Source organism: Littorina saxatilis, linkage group LG17 (genome assembly GCF_037325665.1).
Source record: "Littorina saxatilis isolate snail1 linkage group LG17, US_GU_Lsax_2.0, whole genome shotgun sequence".
NCBI classification, from domain to species: Eukaryota; Metazoa; Mollusca; class Gastropoda; order Littorinimorpha; family Littorinidae; genus Littorina; species Littorina saxatilis.
The window spans coordinates 13,706,938-13,731,045 of NC_090261.1; the positions used below are offsets into that span (position 1 = coordinate 13,706,938).

Below are 24,108 nucleotides of genomic sequence, written 5' to 3' on the forward strand. Positions count from 1 at the left end.
GACCTGAACTTCTGAAGATTCATTGCTAGGGTTAGCAGGCTATGTATGGATTGCTTGGAGCGTTTTAGTGTATGCTGCATAAAAGATAATTGCAAAAAGGTTTGCCTTATTAAATATGAATGATCAAGTTGATTGCGAAGACAAAGCGTTCATAAAATGGGAATGTAAAAGGATAAATCTTTCTTTTTATTTTCATTGTTATTTTTTTTGCTCAGCACCAAGAGTTTTTAATTCACTTTTTCGTTTATTAGACAACGATTTCGTAATATTATTCATTTGTTTGTTTGTTTGTTATTTTTTTGCTCAGCACCAACAATTTTAATTCACTTTTTCGTTTATTAGACAACGATTTCGTAATATTGTTTGTTTGTTTGTTTGTTTGTTTATTTCTTAGTTTTTTTCCTTGTTTGTTTTCTGGATGATGAGAATTGTAATGTGTGATCCAAAGGAGTGTTTTGAGGCAGCAACCTGTAAAGCTGCTGTTTCTTTGTTTGTCTGTTCGCTTGTTTATGTCGTTGTTAGTTTGTTTGTCTGGTTACTTATCGATGAAGACACTTGCACACGACAAACACACTTTTGAGGTGACATAGATGCCATTGCCTGTTCGTTTTATTGTTTCTTTGTTTTATTGAGCTAAACAGTTGGTTGTTTTTCTCAATTCAGTTAGTGTCATGACACAGGATTTTGAGACTTAGCGAGTGTATTGTTGTGACAGAAACACCGCTATGGCTGATGTGAATTTAGTTTTGTGATGTGACTGTTGCGGGCGTATTGTGGCGACAAGAAACGCCGCTATGGTTGATGTGACTGTAATTTCGAAATGCGACATTAGCGAGTATATTGTTGTGACAGTAACGCTGCCATGGCTAATGATACTGTAGTTTTAGGATGTGGCTGTAGTGAGTGTATTGTTGCAACAAAAACATGGCTGATCAGTGTGAGTGTAGTTTTTGGATGTGACTGTAGTTCCGAGGTGTGACTTTAGTTTTGATATGTGACTGTAGCAAGCGTATTGTTGCGACAGAAGCGTCGCTATGGCTGCTTTGACTATTGTTTGAGATGTGACTGTAGCGAGTTTATTGTTGCAACAGAAACGCCACTGTGGCTGTTGTCACTCCAGTTTTGAAATCAGTGTGACTTAGCAAGTGTATTGCTGCGACAGAAACGCCGTTATGGCTGCGGTGAGATATGACTATAGCGAGTGTAATGTTGCGATAGAAACGCCGCTGTGGCGGCAGTGAGATATGACTATAGCGAGTGTAATGTTGCGACAGAAACGCCGCTATGGCTGCAGTGAGATGTGACTGTAGCGAGTGTATTGTTGCGACAGAAACACCGCTATGGCTGCTGCTGCACATCGCGCCGGTGAAGAACGAGAAGGACCAGGTGGTGCTCTTCCTCTGTACCTTCAAGGACATCACCGCCCTCAAGCAGCCCATCGACGACGAAGGCGGAAAAGGTCAGTATCTCTCTCTCTCCCCCCATCTCTCTCTCTCGCTCTCTAACAAGAGTGTGGTGACGGAACTGGAGGACTACACACTGCCCTGTTTGCTTCGCTGGACTGCCTCCCCGCCCCCCCCCCCCTCTCTCCCCCCCTCTCCCCCCCCCCCCCTTGGCAGCGAGGACTTTGTCGTGGAGAGGGAGAGGGCTACGTACCACTTGGAGGCTTTGAGCGCTGTGATCAGACTATACCTGGGTTGATTGCTATCAACACTACTTCTCGCGATGTTGTGAACAGCCCGGGATGATGCAAACTCGCGGTGCTAAAGCAAAGACACGCTTGTGGCTAACCAATATCGTGAATCGCACTAACATTCTTCGGTTCGAATATTTCGAAAAGATCATGTACTTCGGCCCCCAACCCCCTTGCTAAAGGCCGGTGGCCTACAGCAAATAATCATTCGTATTCGTATTCTCTCTCTCTCTTCCCCTCTCTCCCCCCCCCCCCCCCCCAACATTCCCACAGCCATAAACAGTCTCCGAGGAATTGGTCGTGAATACTCGTGCTTTTCTACAACAAAACAAAAACAAACAGCGAAATCAACAACAACATCCTCACCAAAGAATGAAAAAGGGGCTTGGGTATGGGTGGCAGGGGGGGTGGGGGGGGGGGGGGTGGGGGGGAGACGTGAGCTCACAGAACACGTTAGTCATTGGGATCAATGCAGTAGCCAGCCTCCTGACACTGTATATACTTTGGAATGGTTTGTGTGTGTGTGTGTGGGGGGGGGGGGGGGTGGGTGGGTGCGTGCGTGCGTGCGCGTGTGTGTGTGTGTGTGGGTGGGTGGGTGGGTGGGTGCGTGCGTGCGGGCGGGCGGGCGGGCGGGCGGGTGCGTGCGTGCGTGCGTGCGTGCGTGTGTGGGTGGGTGGGTGGGTGCGTGCGGGTGCGTGCGTGCGTGCGTGCGTGCGTGCGTGGGTGACGTGGGTGCGTGCGTGCGTGCCGCGCGCGTGCGTGCGTGCGTGCGTGCGTGTGTGTGTGTGTGTGTGTGTGTGTGTGTGTGTGTGTGTGTGTAGTGTTACAAATGGGTGCTTTCACCCAATCCAGGTTAGAAAGCATGATACGTCCCAGAATCGGACTTACTACATCTAAGAAGAACACCCCTAAATCTGGTACGACACAGCAAGTCATGTAGTTTTGTGTCTCCTACATACTGTACTTACGTGTATTTTACTCAAAACGTCCCGCAGTGGAGGCGTCCAAATTGAAGACGCTTCTTTTGGAACCTCATCTACTCCAAAGCCTCGCTCGTGCAATCATTGACGTCAAAGCAAAGACACGTCACTCTAGAAAGTGTAGCATGACGTGAAAGTTTTAACACTTCTACCAGGAGTAACAGCATAGGGTTTCCATAATGACGTTTGTCTCGGTGACTCTGACATCATAAGCAGTCGAAAAACAGGTCCCCCCCAAACTAGTTTGACATGACCTCATTTACATGATATACACACGTGTGGTTTGAACGATATTGTTATCTCATGAGTGGTCTCACTCACGTATGTAGGATAAAGAATTGTCATTGTCATTGTCAATGGATATGTTTTGCCAGGGCTCAGCAAGTTCGCCAGGTTAGCGCGCTCTGTGACGCGGAACCGGACCACCTTGCTGCAGTTTTCTTCCAACATCCCCAACACCACCTTCGACAACTCCAGGCCCTCACAGATTGCAAACGTCAGTGATTTGTGTGTGTCACGTGTGAATTCCTATGAACAGGTCATTAATTTGTGTGTGTCACGTGTAAAATTGCAATCGTCAGAGGTCTGTGTGTGTTTCACGTGTAAATGTGAACACGTCATTAGTTTGTGTGCAGCACGTGCGAATTCATATGAACACGTCATTAGTTTGTGTGTGGCACGTTTGAATTCATATGAACACGTCATTAGTTTGTGTGTGCCACGTGTGAATTCATATGAACACGTCATTAGTTTGTGTGTGCCACGTGGGAAATTGCAAACGTCAGTAGTCTGTGAGTGTTTCACGTGTGAATGTGAAAACGTCAGTGGTTTGTGTGTGTGACGTGTGACAAAGCGAACGCCAGTAGGTTGTGCTTGTCCCGCGTGAACTTGTACTCGTCAGTGGTTCACACATGTGTCATGTGTGAATTTGTAAATATCAGTTGACTGTATGTGTCAAGTGTGAACGTCGGTGTTTTTTTTATGCTACTCGTTAAGCTTCTTTTTCCTGCGGTCACGCTCTGCATGACTATGCAAATTGTACGTCATTTGTGTTTATGACCATAATGTGACCTTGTACGCTGATTGAGACAGTCATTGTTATCCGAGGCCGCGTTAGGTGAAAAATAAAAATAATACATGATATATGAACCGATCCATTAGTTCGAATTCTTATTTTTTACGATTGAACGCACATAAACATGCACTCTTTTGTAATCTCACCAGCCAACTAAATATGAGTTAAGTCGGCTTCTGACGTCAAACGGCCCAACGAAGGGAAATACCATGTTCAATCGATACATTAATTGATTGCTCCTTTGTAATGAACCAGTTGCGAAATTGTGTGTGATCGCCAATGACTAGTGTAATCGGTTTGGGCAGCGTTGTGGACAATGGTAACCTTGCTCTTTGCTTTTTCAGTTGCGATGGCTTAATTTCTCACACAATCAATGAACGTAACCAACAGGAGGTCAAGCATAACAGTTTATTGGTCGGTAGGAATATACATAAATATGTATTTGTTTATCCTTAGCTGTTTGTGTGGAGATCGATGCCCCTTGAAGTCACTCCTTGTTTTTATGTCCTGCTTTTAATCCCGTGGACAACGATATGTTCGTTTGTTTGTTAGTTTCGCGCGCGCGCGTGTGTGTAAGTATATATATATATATATATATATATATATGTGTGTGTGTGTGTGTGTGTGTGTGTGTGTGTGTGTGTGTGTTTGTCTGTTTATTTATTTGTGTGTGTGTGTTTGTCTGTTTATTTGTGTGTGTGTGTGTGTGTGTGTGTGTGTGTGTGTGTGTCTGTCTGTTTATTTGTTTGTTTGTTTGTGTTTGGTTACTTAGTTTGGTGGTTGGCTGGTTAAATGATTTTGTTTGTTCCGTTTTTATGTCGAGTTGAGAAGACCGAGCATTTTTGGCTCAGACGTGTCTCCCATATTTGTTTCTCCATTGGAATAAATAGAAACAATCTCATGAATATTCAACTCTTTCTAAAGCAGATGATGAACTTGAGCGCAGACGTGCTCCCACAGTACCGCCTGGAGGCCCCCAAAACCCCACCCCACATCATCTTACACTACTGCCTCTTCAAGACCATCTGGGACTGGGTCATTCTGATCCTGACCTTTTACACAGCCGTCATGGTGCCCTACAACGCGGCCTTCAAGATCAAAACCATGGACCAGCTCCCGCTGCTGGTCATCGACAGCATGGTGGATGTGGTGTTTTTCGTGGACATCGTGCTCAACTTCCACACCACTTTCGTGGGCTCCAGCGGCGAGGTCATTTCGGACCCCAAGATCATCCGCATGAACTACCTTAAGAGCTGGTTCGTGATCGACCTCCTGTCCTGCCTCCCTTACGACGTCTTCAACGCCTTCCAGTATGTCGATGACGTAAGTTATGTCGTCAACGTCGGAAGAAAAAATGGCGTAAAAACGGCCTCGCGTGAGAATGTTGTGGACGAAAGATTGTCGATGGCGTAAGATTTCCGAGAACATAGGACATACATGTACAGGCAACGTTGAAATGTCAATGACATGAATTTTTCACCGATCTCCTTTGATTTTGTTGTCTTTGTTCTCGTCCGCCATAGGGGAAGAATAAAGGGGGCTGAGCAAATGTTCCTATCGCTCGACTAACTTAAACAGGAAGAAAAAGAAGAACACGAAGAAGACTAACTATCCAGCACCTGCATGTAGCTGGAATTCCCACAGTATCGATACAGATAACACATGGCTATAAAGACGACTCAATGTCGATATGTTCTGAAAACAACATTGCTGGCTTTGTAACCATGTTTATCATGTCGAACAATATTGTTGAAATTCTTGTAATGTTGATAGAGGCGATGACACAATGTCGATAATATCGAAGGGCATTTGCTAGAATTTCTACAATGTCGATAAGCGGCAACATAATAAAGTAGTTGCAATATCGATCAATTGAAGGAAGAAATCTTCATGGTAGCTGGATGTAAAGGGCTGCTATGTAAGGAGCTCACCTGAAAACAGAGTATGGCTGCCTACATGGCAGGGTAAACAAGTCATACACGTCAAACCCGCTTGTGCAGTAACACAAGTGCAGTAGTTGCAGATCCCGAACGCAGAAGTAGAAGTAAGGAGGTAATCACGCATTAAACGACCACATAACATCACTTATCAAATATGATCGGTCGTCCCTACGCAAAACATAACAACAGCTTATTTTTGCCCCATAACTCAGTTCAAACCAATAACTCGCCAATAGAATGTCATCGAACAAGGCAAAGTGCTCAGAGATACGTACTTTGGCATTATACGATCAGGGCTGGACTTGTACGAGAGGGAGGGGCTTCCAAAATGAGACAGTAGTTCAGGGGCTGGCCAAGAGGGCAGCCCCCCCCCCCCCCCCCCACAGGTTCTCTTGACATTTAGCATTTGAAAGGGATATTTTGGGTCTCTCCTTGAAAGAAAAGAGAAGGTGGTAGATCCAGCCCTGACGATGTTTAAACTTTGGCCTAGGGCAAGTTTTGTTGTTGTTATGTTTAATATTGCCGAACGAACTGGGGAGGGGAAATAACTCAACAATTGTTGTCTGTACAGGGCATCAGCACGCTGTTCAGCGCCCTCAAAGTGGTCCGGCTACTACGCCTGGGCCGGGTGGTCCGCAAGCTGGACCACTATCTGGAGTACGGAGCTGCCATGCTGATCCTCCTCATCCTGGTCTTCATCCTCTTCGCCCATTGGTTCGCCTGCATCTGGTACTCCATCGGCAGCACTGAGCTCAACAGTGGAGTGGCCTTCGGCTGGCTGCAGACGCTGGCCGCACTGACCAAACAGCCTTTTAGGACTTCCAACGCGTCTGCCTCGGATGACTATATCGGTGGACCCAGCACAGAGATGCGTTACCTGACGGCGCTGTACTTCACTTTGTCCTGTATGACTGGCGTCGGTTTCGGCAACGTCTCGGCCAACACCCAGACCGAGAAGTTGTTTTCTGTCTTCATGATGATCATTGGATGTAAGTTTGGCTAGTTCTGTGTTCAGTAATCTCGTTAGCTATTTTCAAAACTGGTGTTTATTTGAAAGAATGAAGTATGGCTCTTGCAAAAACCGGCCATTCTGTTACGTCAAACAATCAAAGCAAGTCTATAAAACTACAATGCGTACAAAATATCAAGCGGTATGTTTGACCAGCTGCCGATTTCATTTCCAGTTCATGGACATGTATTTGATTTTTTTTAACCGGAAATGTCTGGTTAACACCACCCCTTGTGTGTTCTGATTTATTGTAAGCCTCTTCGTCTTCTGTAATGACGGTGATTAGTAGCTTTGAGTGTGTTTATTATCGTCTGATGATCATTGGCTGTAAGTCAGTGCTAATTTTGCTTTCGATGTAAATGCTTCATCTTTGAAAGGGAAAGTAAATGATGTGCTCGGTTTCGTAAAAACAAAACAAGTCGCGTAAGGCGAAATTACTACATTTAGTCAAGCTGTGGAACTCACAGAATGAAACTGAACGTAGTCCGCCGCTAGTGCAAAAGGCAGTGAAAGTGACGAGCCTGTTTGGGGCGGTAGTGGTTGCGCTGTGCTTCATTGCACGCTTTACTGTACCTCTCTTCGTTTTAACTTTCTGAACGTGTTTTTAATCCAAACATATCATATCTATATGTTTTTGGAATCAGGAACCAACAAGGAATAAGATGAAAGTGTTTTTAAATTGATTTCGAAAATTTAATTTTGATCATCATTTTTATATTTTTAATTTTCAGAGCTTGTTTTTAATCCAAATATAACATATTTATATGTTTTTGGAGTCAGGAAATAATGAAGAATAAGATGAACGTAAATCTGGATCGTTTGATAAATTTTTTTTTTTTTTACAATTTTCTGATTTTTAATGACCAAAGTCATTAATTACTTTTTAAGCCACCAAGCTGAAATGCAATACCGAAGTCCGGCCTTCGTCGAAGATTGCTTGGCCAAAATTTCAATCAATTTGATTGAAAAATGAGGGTGTGACAGTGCCGCCTCAACTTTTACAAAAAGCCGGATATGACGTCATCAAAGACATTTATCGAAAAAAAGAAAAAAAACGTCGGGGGATATCATACCCAGGAACTCTCATGTCAAATTTCATAAAGATCGGTCCAGTAGTTTAGTCTGAATCGCTCTACACACACACACGCACAGACAGACAGACAGACACACACACACACATACACCACGACCCTCGTCTCGATTCCCCCTCTATGTTAAAACTTGACTAAATGTAACCAGAAAAGAGGTAAGGAACGTATATTCAATGTCGTTTCATGGAGATGAACACTTGCACAATTTCTCAAAGGGTCTTCCTTATCGGATACCTCTCAAGGAAAATATGTAAGCTTCCAAAGACTACCATGACAATGTCTGCAATATCGCCACAGTGTTTGGGTTTAATTACGCTGTCTTTATCGACACACGTATCATTTTACCCAATAATGACGGTTATTATATTTCCTGCAAACGTACTGATATAGTTTATGGAACTGCTCGGTCTATTACGGGAATAAACTGGAGCTGATCTGTCAATTAAGGGAAAATTTATCTTTATGTATCATTTTCCCCTTTCTCTTTATTTTTGGTTTTAACTGTGTTTGTATTAACATTTATGTTTTACAAGAGAGAGAGATCGAGAGAGAGAGAGAGAGAGAGAGAGAGAGAGAGAGAGAGAGAGAGAGAGAGAGAGAGAGAGAGAGAGAGAGAGCTAGTTCAATGTTCAAAATTAATGTTTATTTTGCAGCTCTCCTGTACGCCCTTATCTTCAGTAACGTGACAACGATCTTCCAGCAGTTTTACTCCAGCTTCGCTCGATACCACGACATGCTCAACAGTGTCCGCGAGTTCATGAAGCTTCACGACGTACCTAAGTCGCTCAGCGAGAGAGTCATGGACTACATCGTCTCTACCTGGGCCATCACTAAGGGCATTGACATCACCAAGGTGAGTGAACCAAATGACGTCAAAACAGTTAATTGTATATTTTTTTCTCCATGTATATGTTTTGTTTTGTTTTTTAAATGGTAGATTGTTTTGGCTAGGACTTGGTCAAGTCACTGAATATTTATATTTTTTTTAATATATTTATGGTGAATGTATTGTTTTGTCAATAACAAAGTAACATTCCAATAACCTACCTTTCTTGTTTTTTAATTAATTCATATCTATGGTGGGTTTTATCCGTCGAATAACGATTGGGCGTTGAAGTCTGTTCTTAATTAAGCACGAAGTTGACTTCGCCGACCCTTTTTACCGAAAGTTCAGTGCCAGAGCTTAGTGCAGAGAGCTTCGTGAAAACGACTTCGCGCAATTAATATTAGGCTTAAGCGCTCAGTACGCAGGTCGTTTCTTTAGAAATTCATTCAGTCACTTGACCAAGTCCTAGCCAAAACAATCTACCATTTAAAAAATTCAATTGCATCGAAAACAGATGGTCGAAATTTAGTGTGTGTTAAACCCTAATCACTCCAAGTAACCTTTCGTGCGCAAGTGCTAATAATCTGACCAAAGGATATGAATACAGGCGTGTGTGTTTATCTGAAACGCAGTTTTCAAAATAAAATTTCTCAACGAAGGCTTTATGTCGCCCAATGTTGTGTCTTTACATGGAACACAAAGTGTTCAACACATTTGTTTTACAGGTGTTCAAACAGGTGTTCCCTATGGACACGAAAGCCGACCTTCGGACCTGTGTGTCCAGAGAGAAAACTTTCAGATCCACTTTGTTTGTGCAGGTACTGATTACCGTCTTCAAGGTCTTCAAAGGAACTTTATGAATGCAGATATTGATAGCGGTTGTCACTTTTCTTTTTGCAGGCACTGAAGACGTACCTATGTCATCATCTACTATGCAGGCTCACATGTATTCACTTGAACTGCAGTAGCATTAAAAACACCTTACTTTGTACAGGTGTTGAACTACTGCCCCAAAGACATGAAGGCCGACCTGTGCGTTCACCTGAACCGCAAAGTGTTCCTGGAGCACCCGGCGTTCCGACTGGCGAGTGACGGGTGCCTGCGAGCCCTGGCCATGCACTTCAACATGACGCACAGTGCGCCTGGTGACCTCATCTTCCACCAGGGGGAGAGTCTCGACTCGCTCTGCTTCGTGGTCTCGGGGTCCCTGGAGGTTATACAGGACGAGGAGGTCGTGGCGATACTCAGTAAGTCTTCATTCTTCTTCTTCTTCTTCTTTTTACATTTAGTCAAGTTATGACTAAATGTTTTAACATCGAGGGGGGAATCGAGACGAGGGTCGTGGTGTATGTGTGTGTGTGTGTGTGTGTGTGTGTGTGTGTGTGCGTGCGTGCGTGTAGAGCGATTCAGACCAAACTACTGGACCGATCTTTATGAAATTTGACATGAGAGTTCCTGGGTATGATATCCTCAGACGTTTTTTTTAATTTTTTTGATAAATGTCTTTGATGACGTCATATCCGGTTTTTCGTGAAAGTTGAGGCGGCACTGTCACGCCCTCATTTTTCAACCAAATTGGTTGAAATTTTGGTCAAGTAATGTTCGACAAAACCCCTACTTCGGTATTGCATTTCAGCGTGGTGGCTTAAAAATTAATTAATGACTTTGGTCATTAAAAATCTGAAAATTGTAAAAAAAAAAAAAATTTTATAAAACGATCCAAATTTACGTTCATCTTATTCTCCATCATTTGCTGATTCCAATAACATATAAATATGTTATATTTGGATTAACAACAAGCTCTGAAAATTAAATATATAAAAATTATTATCAAAATTAAAGTTTCGAAATCAATTTAAAAACACTTTCATCTTATTCCTTGTCGGTTCCTGATTCCAAAAACATATAGATATGATATGTTTGGATTAAAAACACGCTCAGAAAGTTAAAACGAAGAGAGGTACAGAAAAGCGTGCTATCCTTCCCAGCGCAACTACTACCCCGCTCTTCTTGTCAATTTCACTGCCTATGCCGTGAGCGGTGGACTGACGATGGTATTTAGCCATCAACATCGAACGCAGAAGAAGAAGAAGAACTTGTAAGCGGGAGTGGGCGTGGGGCGAAGCGCGATAAAGACAAGTAAAGTTAGTTCAAATAGGAGTAATGGGGGTGGGGGCTGGTTGGTCCGAAGCGGCGCAAAACCAACAACAACAACAACAACAACATTAATAGAGCTAGATGAAATGGCGGTGGGTGTGGGGGTGTTGTTAGTCGGAAGCGGAAATAATCATTTGGTACTTTTTAAAGACACGTTGTTTTGTATCATCAACGACAACAAGAAATACAATCGATTAAGTCCATATATTTTTCTTTCTCCAGGCAAAGGAGACGTCTTTGGAGACAACTTTTGGCGGGAAACTGCCATCGGTCAGTCTACGGCCAACGTGCGGGCGCTGACTTACTGTGACCTTCACTCCATAAAGCGTGACCGGTTGCTTGAAGTGCTGGACTTCTACCACGCCTTCGCCAATTCCTTCGCCCGTAACCTTACTCTCACCTACAACTTGCGCCATCGGGTACGTGTCTCTGGCTGATCATTGACTGACCGACTGAGTGACTGACTGATTGACTGATTGACAATCTGACTGCCTACCTGACTGCCTGATTGACTGCCTGCCTGACTGACTGACTAAGTGACTGACAATCTGACCGCCTGCCTGCCTGCCTGATTGACTACCTGCCTGATCGACTGATTGACTGCCTGAAAGACTGCCTGACTAAACCAGTGTGCTTATGTGGTTCTTCCCGTCGCTTGGCAGACGGTTGGCAACGTGTTGTGGATTTCTTTCTTTCTTTATTTATTTATTTGGTGTTTAACGTCGTTTTCAACCATTCAAGGTTATATCGCGACGGGACGTGTTGTGGATGACAGATTGACACAGATCAATTTTTTCTCTCTCTATCATATGCATGATATAATACATGTGTGTGTAAGTGTTCGCAGGGCCGGACGCGGGGGGTGGGGGTGGGGATTCTATTGGGGCTTGAGCGTAAGGCCCCCCCCCCCCCCCCCAGCCAAATTTTGTTTCTTTGTTTAAAGCTGTTCAATCATTAATGCTTCGGCAAAAGGTTGTTTTCATTTTTTTGAATCCACAGTGAATGGGTGTTTCGGTGGTGTGTGAGTCTGATGACACAGCCTTTCAAAATGCACGATGGCACGCTCGTTAAACAATGCGAGCGCTGTTTTGTGTCACGCCTGACGTTTCTGCCTTCTGTCCACAGCTCATCTTCCGCAAGGTGGCCGACGTGAAGAAGGAAAAGGAGCTGGCGGAGAAGAGAAAGAACGACCCTCCCCTGGAACTCGCAAACGACCATCCGGTGAGGAAGCTCATCTCTCGCTTCAGAAAGGTCAGCGACACAAAAAGCCATCCGGCCACAGACGTGGAGAAAGTGGGGAACGTGACTTCAGGAGCAGGCAGCAACCACAGCGACGCGGCGGACAAAGCCCACAAGATGACCCGCGTCATCAACGTGTCCGAAAACAACGTCAAGATGCCCAAACTGGGGGGCGGGGGAGGGGTCAAGTGGACCAAATTCCTGGGCGGGGGGAACACCGGAGGCACCTCCACCGCTGACGTCACTCCCGATTCCAATCACATGACGCCAGACACCAATCAAAACAACATCGGCATGAACGACCTCTCGGGCAAGCACCTGGAGGCGAAGGCTAAAGAGGCGCCGAAAGTGACGGTCAAACCGCAGTCCAAGTGGGGCAGGATGTTCGCCAAGCCGCAGGAACCCATCCAGGAGTCTCCAGAGGATGACGTGCGGAACAACCTGAAGAAAACCGACTCCACGGACAGCGGTATACTGCGGAGCAACAACAGGCTGGACCAGATCGGGGGGGAGCCGCAGGAAAGGGCCCCGGTCAACCGAGACAGTGTCGGGTCTCTGGGCGGACCCCTGTCGGCCGCCGAGCAACACATGCTGACGTCACTCTACGACATCCGCTTGGAGATCAAAGAGGAGATGGACAACCTCGGCCAGAAGATCAACCGCATCGACGGCTCGATATCGGAAATTCTACGCTTCTTCACCCCCTCCTCCACTCCTTGTTCTTCGTCATCCACCTACCCCAGCTCCAAGCTCAACTCTCCGCAGAACATTACGAGCAGTGTGGAGCAGTCACCAAAGAAACGCCAGTCTTCGCCCCCCTACCGAATGGGGCTGGCCAGCGGTTTACGCGTGCGAGCCTCAGTGGTGTCATCGGGGGACAGTACGGCGTCGTGGGGGGAGAGCAGGGTACGGGTGACTAGTCCTAGCCACCCGGAACCCCCGCACGGCATACCCTCTTCGCCCTCCTCTGAAAACGTCAGCAGCAGCAGCAGCAACAATAATAGTCGACGCTCCTCTAAATCATCCAGCACCAGCCACGACGGGGGTGGGAACGGTAGGGGTGGTGCTGGTGGTGGTGGTGCGAGTGGTGGGAGCGGGGGTAGTGGGGGTGGTGGTGGAGAAGTGGTACAAGTAAGGCCCTCGTCGGATCCATCACGTGTCACACATAGCGCCTCCCCCCACACCGCCTACCAGGTCCCTACTGATGACGACAATGTGCACGTGAAAGACAGGGACCTGGATATATTGTAACGCACATAGGACTCCGGGTCATGACACACTCGACGAATCTGGATGTTGCGTGACAAGTCGTAATCATGCTTCTCTGTCTCTCCCCAGTCGAAGATCTAGACATTGTGGCTACGCGTTACACTCCATGTCATCACACTATCGAGGAATTTGGATGTTGTATGACATTCCGTTGTCATGCTTCTCTCTCCGAGTTCCCAGTCGAAGATCTGGATGTTGTGGCCACGCATAACACACCAGGTCTGGATATTGTGGCCACGCATAACACTCCAGGTCTGGATATTGTGGCCACGCAGAACACACTAGGTCTGAATATTGTGGCCACGCAGAACACACCAGGTCTGGATATTGTGGCCACGCAGAACATACCAGGTCTGGATATTGTGGCCACGCAGAACTCACCAGGTCTGGATATTGTGGCCCCGCATAGCATTCTAGGTCGTCACACTATCGACGGATGTTGTATGACAAACCGTGGCCACACATTTCACTCCAGATCATCACTCTGTCTAAGGCCTGGACGTTGAGTGATAAGCTGTGGACACACTGCAAATTGTCACAATCTCGAAGATGTGGCTTCTTTAAGTCAAGATAATTAACGTTCGTAGGGCGTGGGTATTGTGCAACGTATCGTGACCAAGCATTTCACTCCAGATGATCACATCATGGAGGGATCTGGTGAATGTGTGACATATCATAGCCACATGTCTCACCGCAGACAACAAACTTCGTCCAAGACCTAGGATGCTGTGTGTTACACCGTGGGCCACACATTTCACTCCAGATCATCGCACCTTACAAATACACAAATACCGTTCCAGATCAGAACACTATCGAAGGATCTGAATGTCGTGTGAGACGCCAGATCGTATATCAGGGATCTGGATTCCATTGTGTGACATGATTTTTCCGCAAAGAACCTTTAAACAGGGTCTTCATTCTCCTTCCAGAGTTGTTGATCTGGATGTTGTGTAATGTGGCTCTCCTTCCAGAGTTGTTGATCTGGATGTTGTGTAATGTGGCTCTCCTTCCAGAGTTGTTGATCTGGATGTTGTGTAATGTGGCTCTCCTTCCAGATCGTACGTGAGGGCTTCAAGGATCTGGTTGTTACATAATACACGTCTTTACCGCACATCATTATGCCTTCAGAGTGCACCTGTTTTCAGATAACTTTAACACTTACTAGAAGCTGGTTCACTCGAATCACCATCTTTCCCTGTTCACCTATTTTGATCGGGGATAAGGAGCCTAGCATGCTATTTGTAAAGGACATATTTTTCTTTAAATCGCTTTACTCTTGGTCATTTCTATTTAGGATCTTGTTTAGTCTATCAAGTGTTAACCTTCTTCCTGTGTTGATCAATTCACGAAGGTTTTTTCATACATCCGTCCTTTTTTAACAGATTTTGTTTTTGTTTTAACCTTGATATGCATAAGCATTTTTTTTCCTCCACTTTTTCCTTCAATTTGCCTTTTCTCTTGTAAATACACGTTCAGCTGGTATTAACGTTTACGTACTTAATCGCAAAAGAGAGCGATAGGGGACATAACTGAGGTGACAGGTTTGCTTCTGTCTCTTCGTGTCATGACATTGATTTAAGCTATGGCAAGGCACATAACTCCTTCACTGCACAAACTTTACAATTGCATGGGGTGACTGATGAGAATGGTTAAAACTGAGTACTGGGTGAGACGTAATGTTTTGACTTGGGTCTGACTCTGCTTTTTCTTCTTCTTCTTCTTCTTCAGCGTTTTACTATTGTGTTAATTTGGCTTTTGACTTTGCTTACTTCGTCTTCTCCTTGAATGATTTCTACATCTCCTTGTTCATACATCTTGATGTTAAGGTGATTCTCTTCAACGTGATATTTTACCACTTTTCTCCCACTTTCACAAAAAGAATCACATTTCTTCCCCGACATTGACATACGCTAACAAAAATGAATGAAATGTGATACATGCTTCGTAACGTCGAATGCTTTCTATTGTCCATGTTTTCTGCGATGCACAAAATGATGTGAATTTGTTAAAATGGCCTCTTTCTATTTAATTATGTGATACAATGAAGTTGAAGCGGACCAGCTTCCAGATGCTACCGTGTTGACCCGTTACGCGGGTTTTCGTACCCATGTTCTTGTTACGCAGTATTTTAGACCCAGCAGTTGCTGCAAGGTACGAATAAGATACGCAAGTACGTGAAAGGCGATTTTTTTTCTTTTAAGTTGCTGTCGAGAGTACCCGCGCTTGATACTTGCAGGACCACTTGTTACAGAGAAGGTGACACTGACATCCACATGGGAAGATAACGTGTACATGTACAAACGTTATATATAGGCAGCCGTACTCCGTCTTCTGGGGATTTTAGAATGAAGCATCCTGGTAAAGCGATGTAAAGGGCTGTTGTGTGAGGAATTAACAAACCCTGGAAGGACGGGACAACATAGGATGACTGCTGATCATTGTTATAAATGTAGTCAAGTGGCGTATCCAGTCTTTTTGTGTAATTATCTCCTGCCCGACCCAGTTGCCTCCCCTGTCTATTATCTTCCCCTGACCCAAGTTGTGTCTCCCGCTAGGATTGTTGTGTGTTTACTATCGTAGGGAAGACTCTTGACCGGATTCCTTTCTAACCTCTTATCCCAGATTTAGGTGGTCGTTATGTAATGTGCTGCCAGCCTGTCTGGGTAATAGTTGGACTCGGCGTTTTGTCAAGTGGGTGTCATTTCTTTTGACAGGGTGGCTTGGAGGTTTTAGTCTCTTACCCCTCTCCCCCTTCTTTGTAACTGGTTGTAATATAATGAGCCTTATCCGGTGTGCGTAATATTTCCGGTGTGTGACACCTCTGTAACGATTTCTGCCTCTTTAACGATCCCTTTCATTTGGCAGGCAATCTTAAGTAGAACGCCCCCCGTTGTCTGACACCGGGTAGCCTTTCCTATTGGCTATTGGGAATCGGAAGTGGACAGCCTTTAAAAGGCTGAACATTTAGTAGTAGAGCAGAGAACGCGATTTGGGATAGCGAGCTGTGTGTTGCTCCGATTGTGTCGGTTGACGTGAACGGTCGAAGTGCTGACCAAATTTGTCGCGAAGTTGTAATCAGTCGACTTGTGGTGTTAGATTCGGATACCTGTGCTCTTGTGTTTACGTTTCACTGAGTGTGCTCACTGGGGAGAATCTACACTGCTTTCTGGTGTTAACTTTCTGGTGTTTGCTTCTGGTGTACGTTAAGTAAAAGTCACGTTATTGCAACCTCTGTCTTGGCGTCTCATTTATGCTTCCTGGCCTATTTTCCCCCTTCCACTCCACCCTATCACATCTGGCGCATGCGGAGCAGGATTCAGGAAGTAGAGACGCCGTAGTTTAACACCAGAAAGCAGGGGTAGCAGTGTAGGAGGTACTCGGCGTATCCAAGATGGCGGTCGACGGGGTTCCTAGACCCCAGTGGCAGATGTTCTCCCCTCCCAGGCTCCCCCTCTTCACTAGCAGCAAAGATGGCTGTCTGCTAGACGACTACGTCACAGAGGCTCGTCGCATCATTGCCCACTTCAACCTGGAGGCGCTGGGCGGCGAGGCTGCTGAATGGCTGATCCAGTCACTTGCTGGGCCTGCCAAGAAGGAGATCAACCTGCACCCCCCTCAGGCGACCGCTACGGCTGACCTAGTCCTGACCATTCTGCAGGACACGTTTGGAGACCACGCCAGCAGTTCTTCACTGCTTTCGTCATTCTTCACGCGCTACCAGGGACAAGAGGAGGGCCTTCTTTCATACGCCCACGGTTTGCAGTCTCTGCATGTCAAGATTAATTCTGTTGTTCCTGATACATTAACAGATGATGCTCTCCGGGATCATTTCATCCATGGACTGTTTTTGCATCCTCTACGACGAGATCTGCTGCGCTTTGTGAGAGGGCGTGAGGCTGTCACTTTTGCTGCTGTCCGTGCCGAAGCTCTTAGGTGGATGAGGGAAGATGTCGATGTAGTGGCTGACCAAGCAACTCCTGTTTTCAAGGAGAGGAGTGCCGGGTTAAGCAGGCTGCAGGTCCCAGTCAACGAACTCGCCATCAAGTCAGCAGAGCTTCGAGCTGCCTTGCACCAACGCCCGCCGGCTGCCTCTCGTCAACAGCAACCATCCGCGAAGCCACGTTGTTGGCTTTGCAACCGCCACGGGCATCTACAGAGCAGGTGCCCTACCAAGCGTCATGGGAGTCAACAACCGTTGTCATGGAGACAGCCCAGTGAGCTACGTGTGGACCAGCAGTCAACATCCATCAAGCAACCCCCACGCGAGCAGAGCAGTCAGACAGAGGAGGTTGTGACTGCTCAGGAACAGCTGACGTCGAAGCACGAGGCCTCCATTGACAGATTAGAGACCCGACTGAAGAAGGAACTGGAGGCCAAACAACAGTTACAGGATGAACGCTTCCAGAAGGACTTAGAAATACGCCAACTTAGAGAGCGGTTAGTCTTCAAGTGTGAAGAGGTGTCAATTGAGCGGAAAGCAGCAGGACACATTCGCAAAGACCTAGAAGCGTTGTTGCAACAGCAGCTCACAGAGAAAGAGCATCGGCTTGCGACAGCCCCAGCCCCCGTAGAGCCTCACGACGCTGACCCGATAACATTGTGGGATTCTGTGCTCAATTTGTCCTGCCCCTTTACTCTAAGTCCCAGCTAAACCACCCCCTCGTAAAATCATGAAAACTCTTCAGTCACACATGTGGCGTAACCAGGCCTTGCTTGCTTGTTAGCTATTGTGATCAGCTAAGAGACTGTGTAAAGTATCATTATTGATTGCCTGTTGTATTGTGTCTTGTATGAATGGGTTGGGTGACTGTGAGTGTCATCCGTTACCGTTTCTGATTTTATTTGTTGTTTCACTTGGGTGAACTTGTGTTTGATTTATAGATGTCATTTTCAGCTATTCCCGAGGCGCTGTACCTGCGAGGACGCAGTTGGTATAGAGCTGGGGGGGATGTAGTCAAGTGGCGTATCCAGTCTTTTTGTGTAATTATCTCCTGCCCGACTCAGTTGCCTCCCCTGTCTATTATCTTCCCCTGACCCAAGTTGTGTCTCCCGCTAGGATTATTGTGTGTTTACTATCGTAGGGAAGACTCTTGACCGGATTCCTTTCTAACCTCTTATCCCAGATTTAGGTGGTCGTTATGTAATGTGCTGCCAGCCTGTCTGGGTAATAGTTGGACTCGGCGTTTTGTCAAGTGGGTGTCATTTCTTTTGACAGGGTGGCTTGGAGGTTTTAGTCTCTTACCCCTCTCCCCCTTCTTTGTAACTGGTTGTAATATAATGAGCCTTATCCGGTGTGCGTAATATTTCCGGTGTGTGACACCTCTGTAACGATTTCTGCCTCTTTAACGATCCCTTTCATTTGGCAGGCAATCTTAAGTAGAACGCCCCCCGTTGTCTGACACCGGGTAGCCTTTCCTATTGGCTATTGGGAATCGGAAGTGGACAGCCTTTAAAAGGCTGAACATTTAGTAGTAGAGCAGAGAACGCGATTTGGGATAGCGAGCTGTGTGTTGCTCCGATTGTGTCGGTTGACGTGAACGGTCGAAGTGCTGACCAAATTTGTCGCGAAGTTGTAATCAGTCGACTTGTGGTGTTAGATTCCGATACCTGTGCTCTTGTGTTTACGTTTCACTGAGTGTGCTCACTGGGGAGAATCTACACTGCTTTCTGGTGTTAACTTTCTGGTGTTTGCTTCTGGTGTACGTTAAGTAAAAGTCACGTTATTGCAACCTCTGTCTTAGCGTCTCATTTATGCTTCCTGGCCTACCCCCCCTTCCACTCCACCCCATCACATAAATGATCGGTCATCCCCCACCCAAAATTTAATAACAACTGCTTACTTTTGCCCAACAGCTTATTTCAAACCAACAGCTCGCCAATACGATGCCTCTAGACAAAGCACAAATGATACAATGATACATCAGTAATATAACGAAGGTAGGAACATTGACCGAGGGCCATCTGCCTGGTATGAAATACAACATAACAAGGAACTGGGGGCGAAACTGACCGGCGTAACGCGTCAGTCATGGGTCTGGTTTCAGCCTGCACTGAGCAGGCATACTTGTGAGCGCAAAATATCTATAGACATATCATATTCAGCTTTCAGTTCGGCACCTATGCACACCTGATATTCTATACCCCTATGACTGACGCATCGTGATGTGATGTGAATGGTTTTCTTTTGTCACTCAATCTCTTCATTTTTGCTTGAGGCCGCTTCACTATGTCTTAATATTCTCCACGTGTTTCTCTTCAACTTCAACTTCGTATGCATGGTCGTGCCTATATAGTGTGTATGTTTGTGCGGGCTGGGGTGGTGTGGAGAGGATGTGTGTGCGTTTGTGTGTGTGACTGAGAGAGAGAGAGAGAGAGAGAGAGAGAGAGAGAGAGAGAGAGAGAGAGAGAGAGAGAGAGATTGTTTATTATATCAGTGTTTGTTTTTAATATTAGCGTTTGTTTCTAATATTATTGTTCAATTTATCAGAATATGTTAAAAATCTTAACATTCAGGAAAATATTATGAAAATGTTATATGTTACACAGACTCTTTTTCAGACTTAACTTCTTTTCATCTTTTCTCTATATTCATACAATTGAGTGCAGTCATTTATTCCCCTCAACACTCAGTTGATCTAAAAACAAACAAGTCGCGTAAGGCGAAAATACAATATTTAGTCAAGTAGCTGTCGAACTCACAGAATGAAACTGAACGCAACGCAACGCAGCAAGACCGTATACTCGTAGCATCGTCACTCCACCGCCCGTGGCAAAGGCAGTGCCCGTGGAATTGACAAGAAGAGCGGGGTATTCGTTTTCGTTACGCTGAGAAGGATAGCACGCTTTTCTGTACCTCTCTTCGTTTTAACTTTCTGAGCGTGTTTTTAATCCAAACCTATCATATCTATATATTTTTGGAATCAGGAACCGACAAGGAATAAGATGAAAGTGTTTTTAAATTGATTTCGAAAAAAAAATTTTGATAATAATTTTTATATATTTAATTTTCAGAGCTTGTTTTTAATCCGAATATAACATATTTATATGTTTTTGGAATCAGCAAATGATGGAGAATAAGATAAACGTAAATTTGGATCGTTTTAAAAAAAATTTTTGTTTTTTACAATTTTCCGATTTTTAATGACCAAAGTCATTAATTAATTTTTAAGCCACCAAGCTGAAATGCAATACCGAAGTCCGGGCTTCGTCGAAGATTACTTGACCAAAATTTCAACCAATTTGGTTGAAAAATGAGGGCGTGATAGTGCCGCCTCAACTTTCACGAAAAGCCGGATATGACGTCATCAAAGACATTTATCAAAAAAATGAAAAAAACGTTCGGGGATTTCATACCCAGGAACTCTCATGTTAAATTTCATAAAGATCGGTCCAGTAGTTTAGTCTGAATCGCTCTACACACACACACACGCACACACGCACGCACACACGCATATACACCACGACCCTCGTTTCGATTCCCCCTCGATGTTAAAATATTTAGTCAAAACTTGACAAAATGTAAACAAGTCGCGTAAGGCGAAAATACAATATTTAGTCAAGTAGCTGTCGAACTCACAGAATGAAACTGAACGCAATGTAATTTTTCAGCAAGACCGTATACTCGTAGCATCGTCAGTCCACCGCTCATGGCAAAGGCAGTGAAATTGACAAGAAGAGCGGGGTAGTAGTTGCGCTAAGAAGGATAGCACGCTTTTCTGTACCTCTCTTTGTTTTAACTTTCTGAGCGTGTTTTTAATCCAAACATATCATATCTATATGTTTTTGGAATCAGGAACCGACAAGGAATAAGATGAAAGTGTTTTTAAATTGATTTCGAAAAAAAAATTTTGATAATAATTTTTATATATTTAATTTTCAGAGCTTGTTTTTAATCCGAATATAACATATTTATATGTTTTTGGAATCAGCAAATGATGGAGAATAAGATAAACGTAAATTTGGATCGTTTTATAAATTTTTATTTTTTTTTTACAATTTTCAGATTTTTAATGACAAAAGTCATTAATTAATTTTTAAGCCACCAAGCTGAAATGCAATACCGAACCCTGGGCTTCGTCGAAGATTACTTGACCAAAATTTCAACCAATTTGGTTGAAAAATGAGGGCGTGACAGTGCCGCCTCAACTCAGTTTCACGAAAAGCCGGATATGACGTCATCAAAGACATTTATCAAAAAAATGAAAAAAACGTTCGGGGATTTCATACCCAGGAACTCTCATGTCAAATTTCATAAAGATCGGTCCAGTAGTTTAGTCTGAATCGCTCTACACACACACACACACGCACGCACACACACACGCACATACACCACGACCCTCGTTTCGATTCCCCCTCGATGTTAAAATATTTAGTCAAAACTTGACTAAATATAAAAAGACGAAAAAAAGGTGAAAATCCGTATGGGTGTTTTCTGCTTGTTTGATCGTAGCAGTGACATTGCTGACAGTTGCTCATCTACCAACCCTGCTGTGGCAAGGCTGATCAGCTTTTTAGGTCAGTACTGCTAATTTCGAAAAGTGTACACATTCATTAATGGGGGTGGGGGTGGGGGAGGGAGGTCGTTGAGAGAGATAGAGAGAGAGAGAGAGATAGTTTGGGGGGACGGGGGCGAATGATATATCTCCAGAAATGTTCCGGAAATGTGGGACAGCGCATGTATCAGGTTTGCTTCCGCTTTGCAATCGACCGGCCTCTCCAAGGTCTAATTCAGATTACGTATGCGCTTGAAAGTTGTCGTGACAATCACACGGTGAAAATCGATTACCCTTGCACCAATTCTTTGCATTCTTTACAATCATAGTACGTAACACGCCTTTGACGCTGCAGCTCGCAACACGATATAGCGAAACTATAACACGGAGAAAAAGTCTTATAGTCGTCTAGTACAACCCGATCATTCCATTCACAGACATTGGTTTTATCATTCGCTTGTATGGACTACCGTTTGGCTCGTTTTATTCCTGGTGGAAATTAGAGTCACTTCAGTGGGGATCTGATGGATCGAACTCGTGTCAGAGACTGAGTTAACAATATGTCTAGTGAAATGGGGAGGAAAGGCAGATACGAATCGCAATGTTTCAAGTTATATTTGTCAATTAGTTTTGTCAGTCAGAAGACACAAATGGCTATCAATAACACTCAACGCAATAGTTGTTCGACTTCCGGGACAAGTCGCTTATTATCATATGCGCAGTAGGAATAAATGTACGATTTATCACAGCTCAGGAAGTCATTGCTTTTGCTAAGACAGCGCAAGGTAAGTGTATTATCTGTTAACACAACATATCAACTGTTCTACCAAACAGTAATTGGATGAATTTGAACTCTTAATCCGCAACTTTGTTGTTGAATGCGTGTCAAAGCCGACATCGAAGATATCTAAATTCAAACGCTACGAGCGATTCCGTTGCCAGGAGAAACTTGAGATTCTTTCTTTCTTTATTTGGTGTTTTACGTCGTTTTCAACCACGAAGGTTATATCGCGACGGGGGAAGGTGGGGGGGGGGATAGAGCCACTTGTCAATTGTTTCTTGTTCACAAAAGCACTAATCAAAAATTTGCTCCAGGGGCTTGCAACGTAGTACAATATATTACCTAGGCTTACTGGGAGAATGCAAGTTTCCAGTACAAAGGACTTAACATTTCTTACATACTGCTTGACTAAAATCTTTACAAAAATTGACTATATTCTATACAAGAAACACTCAACAAGGGTAAAAGGAAAAACAGAATCCGTTAGTCGCCTCTCACGACATGCTGGGGAGCATCGGGTAAATTTTTTCTCGTCCCAACCAATATGGGACTCCCCCTAACCCGCGGGGGGTAGGAGAAAGATCCTTTGCGGATCTGTTGAAAGCCTAATGCTAGAGGATCTATTAAAACTCATGACTCCCTCTCTGTCTCTGTTTCTATCACACGCACGCACACCGTCGATGGGAGTCTGTAGCTGCATTTCCGCCATTGTTCTAAAGTGTTCATCAGACTGATTCAGCTTTACCTACAACACCAGATCTTCCACAAAAAGCGACATGGTTGAGCAACCGCAATGTTTTCCAAGCAGCAAACCAGAAAAGCAAACTCGTTCTCAGTTACCATGCCATTGACGTGTTACACAGTTTTTTCTACCCAGAAGTTTCTGATACGCCGTGTTTCATGCTCAGCGGTAGAAGCTGTGTATAAGATTCGGCGTAACAAGAAGCTGGATAAAAAAAACAGGTGTGATACATCAACTCACATGCAACCACGGGGTAACTTATTCATCTTCAATCGCGCCATTTGTAATACTTTAGAGCAGTCATGTCACTATGATTCCGTGTAAGCGATATCAACTGCCAGCCATGTGTGTTGCCTCGCTGAAGACAGCACACACACACACACACACACACACGTACACACACACACGTACACACACACAAACGAACACCTTCACACAAAACACACACTCTCTCTCTCTCTCTCTATCATGGAGAACCTCAACTGTAAGCCTTCAAAGTATGTGTACGCGCGCATTTAATTCTGCAAGTGGACGTCTACCAAACAGTGTTTTGTTCCCAGTTGGACGAAACAAGAGCCGTATGACTCTCGAGTGTGGATGCATGATCATAATAAGGTTAGCACCAAAAAGTGATAGTGAACAAATATCAGTTGATTCCATTGTTATTTAAGATATTAACACCTGTACACCTTTTACTAGCGACCCCTTTCTTGAATTACACGACTTTTGAAAGAATAAAATATATTGCAATGTTTCTTGGACGAACTTGATGTCAGAGTGTGTGCTTGTTTTGCGGTGGATTATTTAAGACACA

General features: G+C 44.6%; 1 protein-coding gene across 1 annotated transcript in view; it reads left to right on the forward strand.

Moving 5' to 3' along the window:
- The window catches only part of LOC138952688 (voltage-gated delayed rectifier potassium channel KCNH1-like), a 48,532-nt gene extending 35,271 nt beyond the window's left edge, over positions 1-13,261 (forward strand). Inside the window, exons 3-10 of the mRNA XM_070324386.1 lie at positions 1,331-1,459; positions 3,048-3,169; positions 4,676-5,071; positions 6,260-6,677; positions 8,442-8,641; positions 9,609-9,861; positions 10,994-11,190; positions 11,897-13,261. Of these exons, the coding sequence (XP_070180487.1) occupies positions 1,331-1,459; positions 3,048-3,169; positions 4,676-5,071; positions 6,260-6,677; positions 8,442-8,641; positions 9,609-9,861; positions 10,994-11,190; positions 11,897-13,261 (3,080 nt within the window). The remainder of the gene's footprint in view (positions 1-1,330; positions 1,460-3,047; positions 3,170-4,675; positions 5,072-6,259; positions 6,678-8,441; positions 8,642-9,608; positions 9,862-10,993; positions 11,191-11,896) is intronic.
- Positions 13,262-24,108: the final 10,847 nt, after the last annotated feature.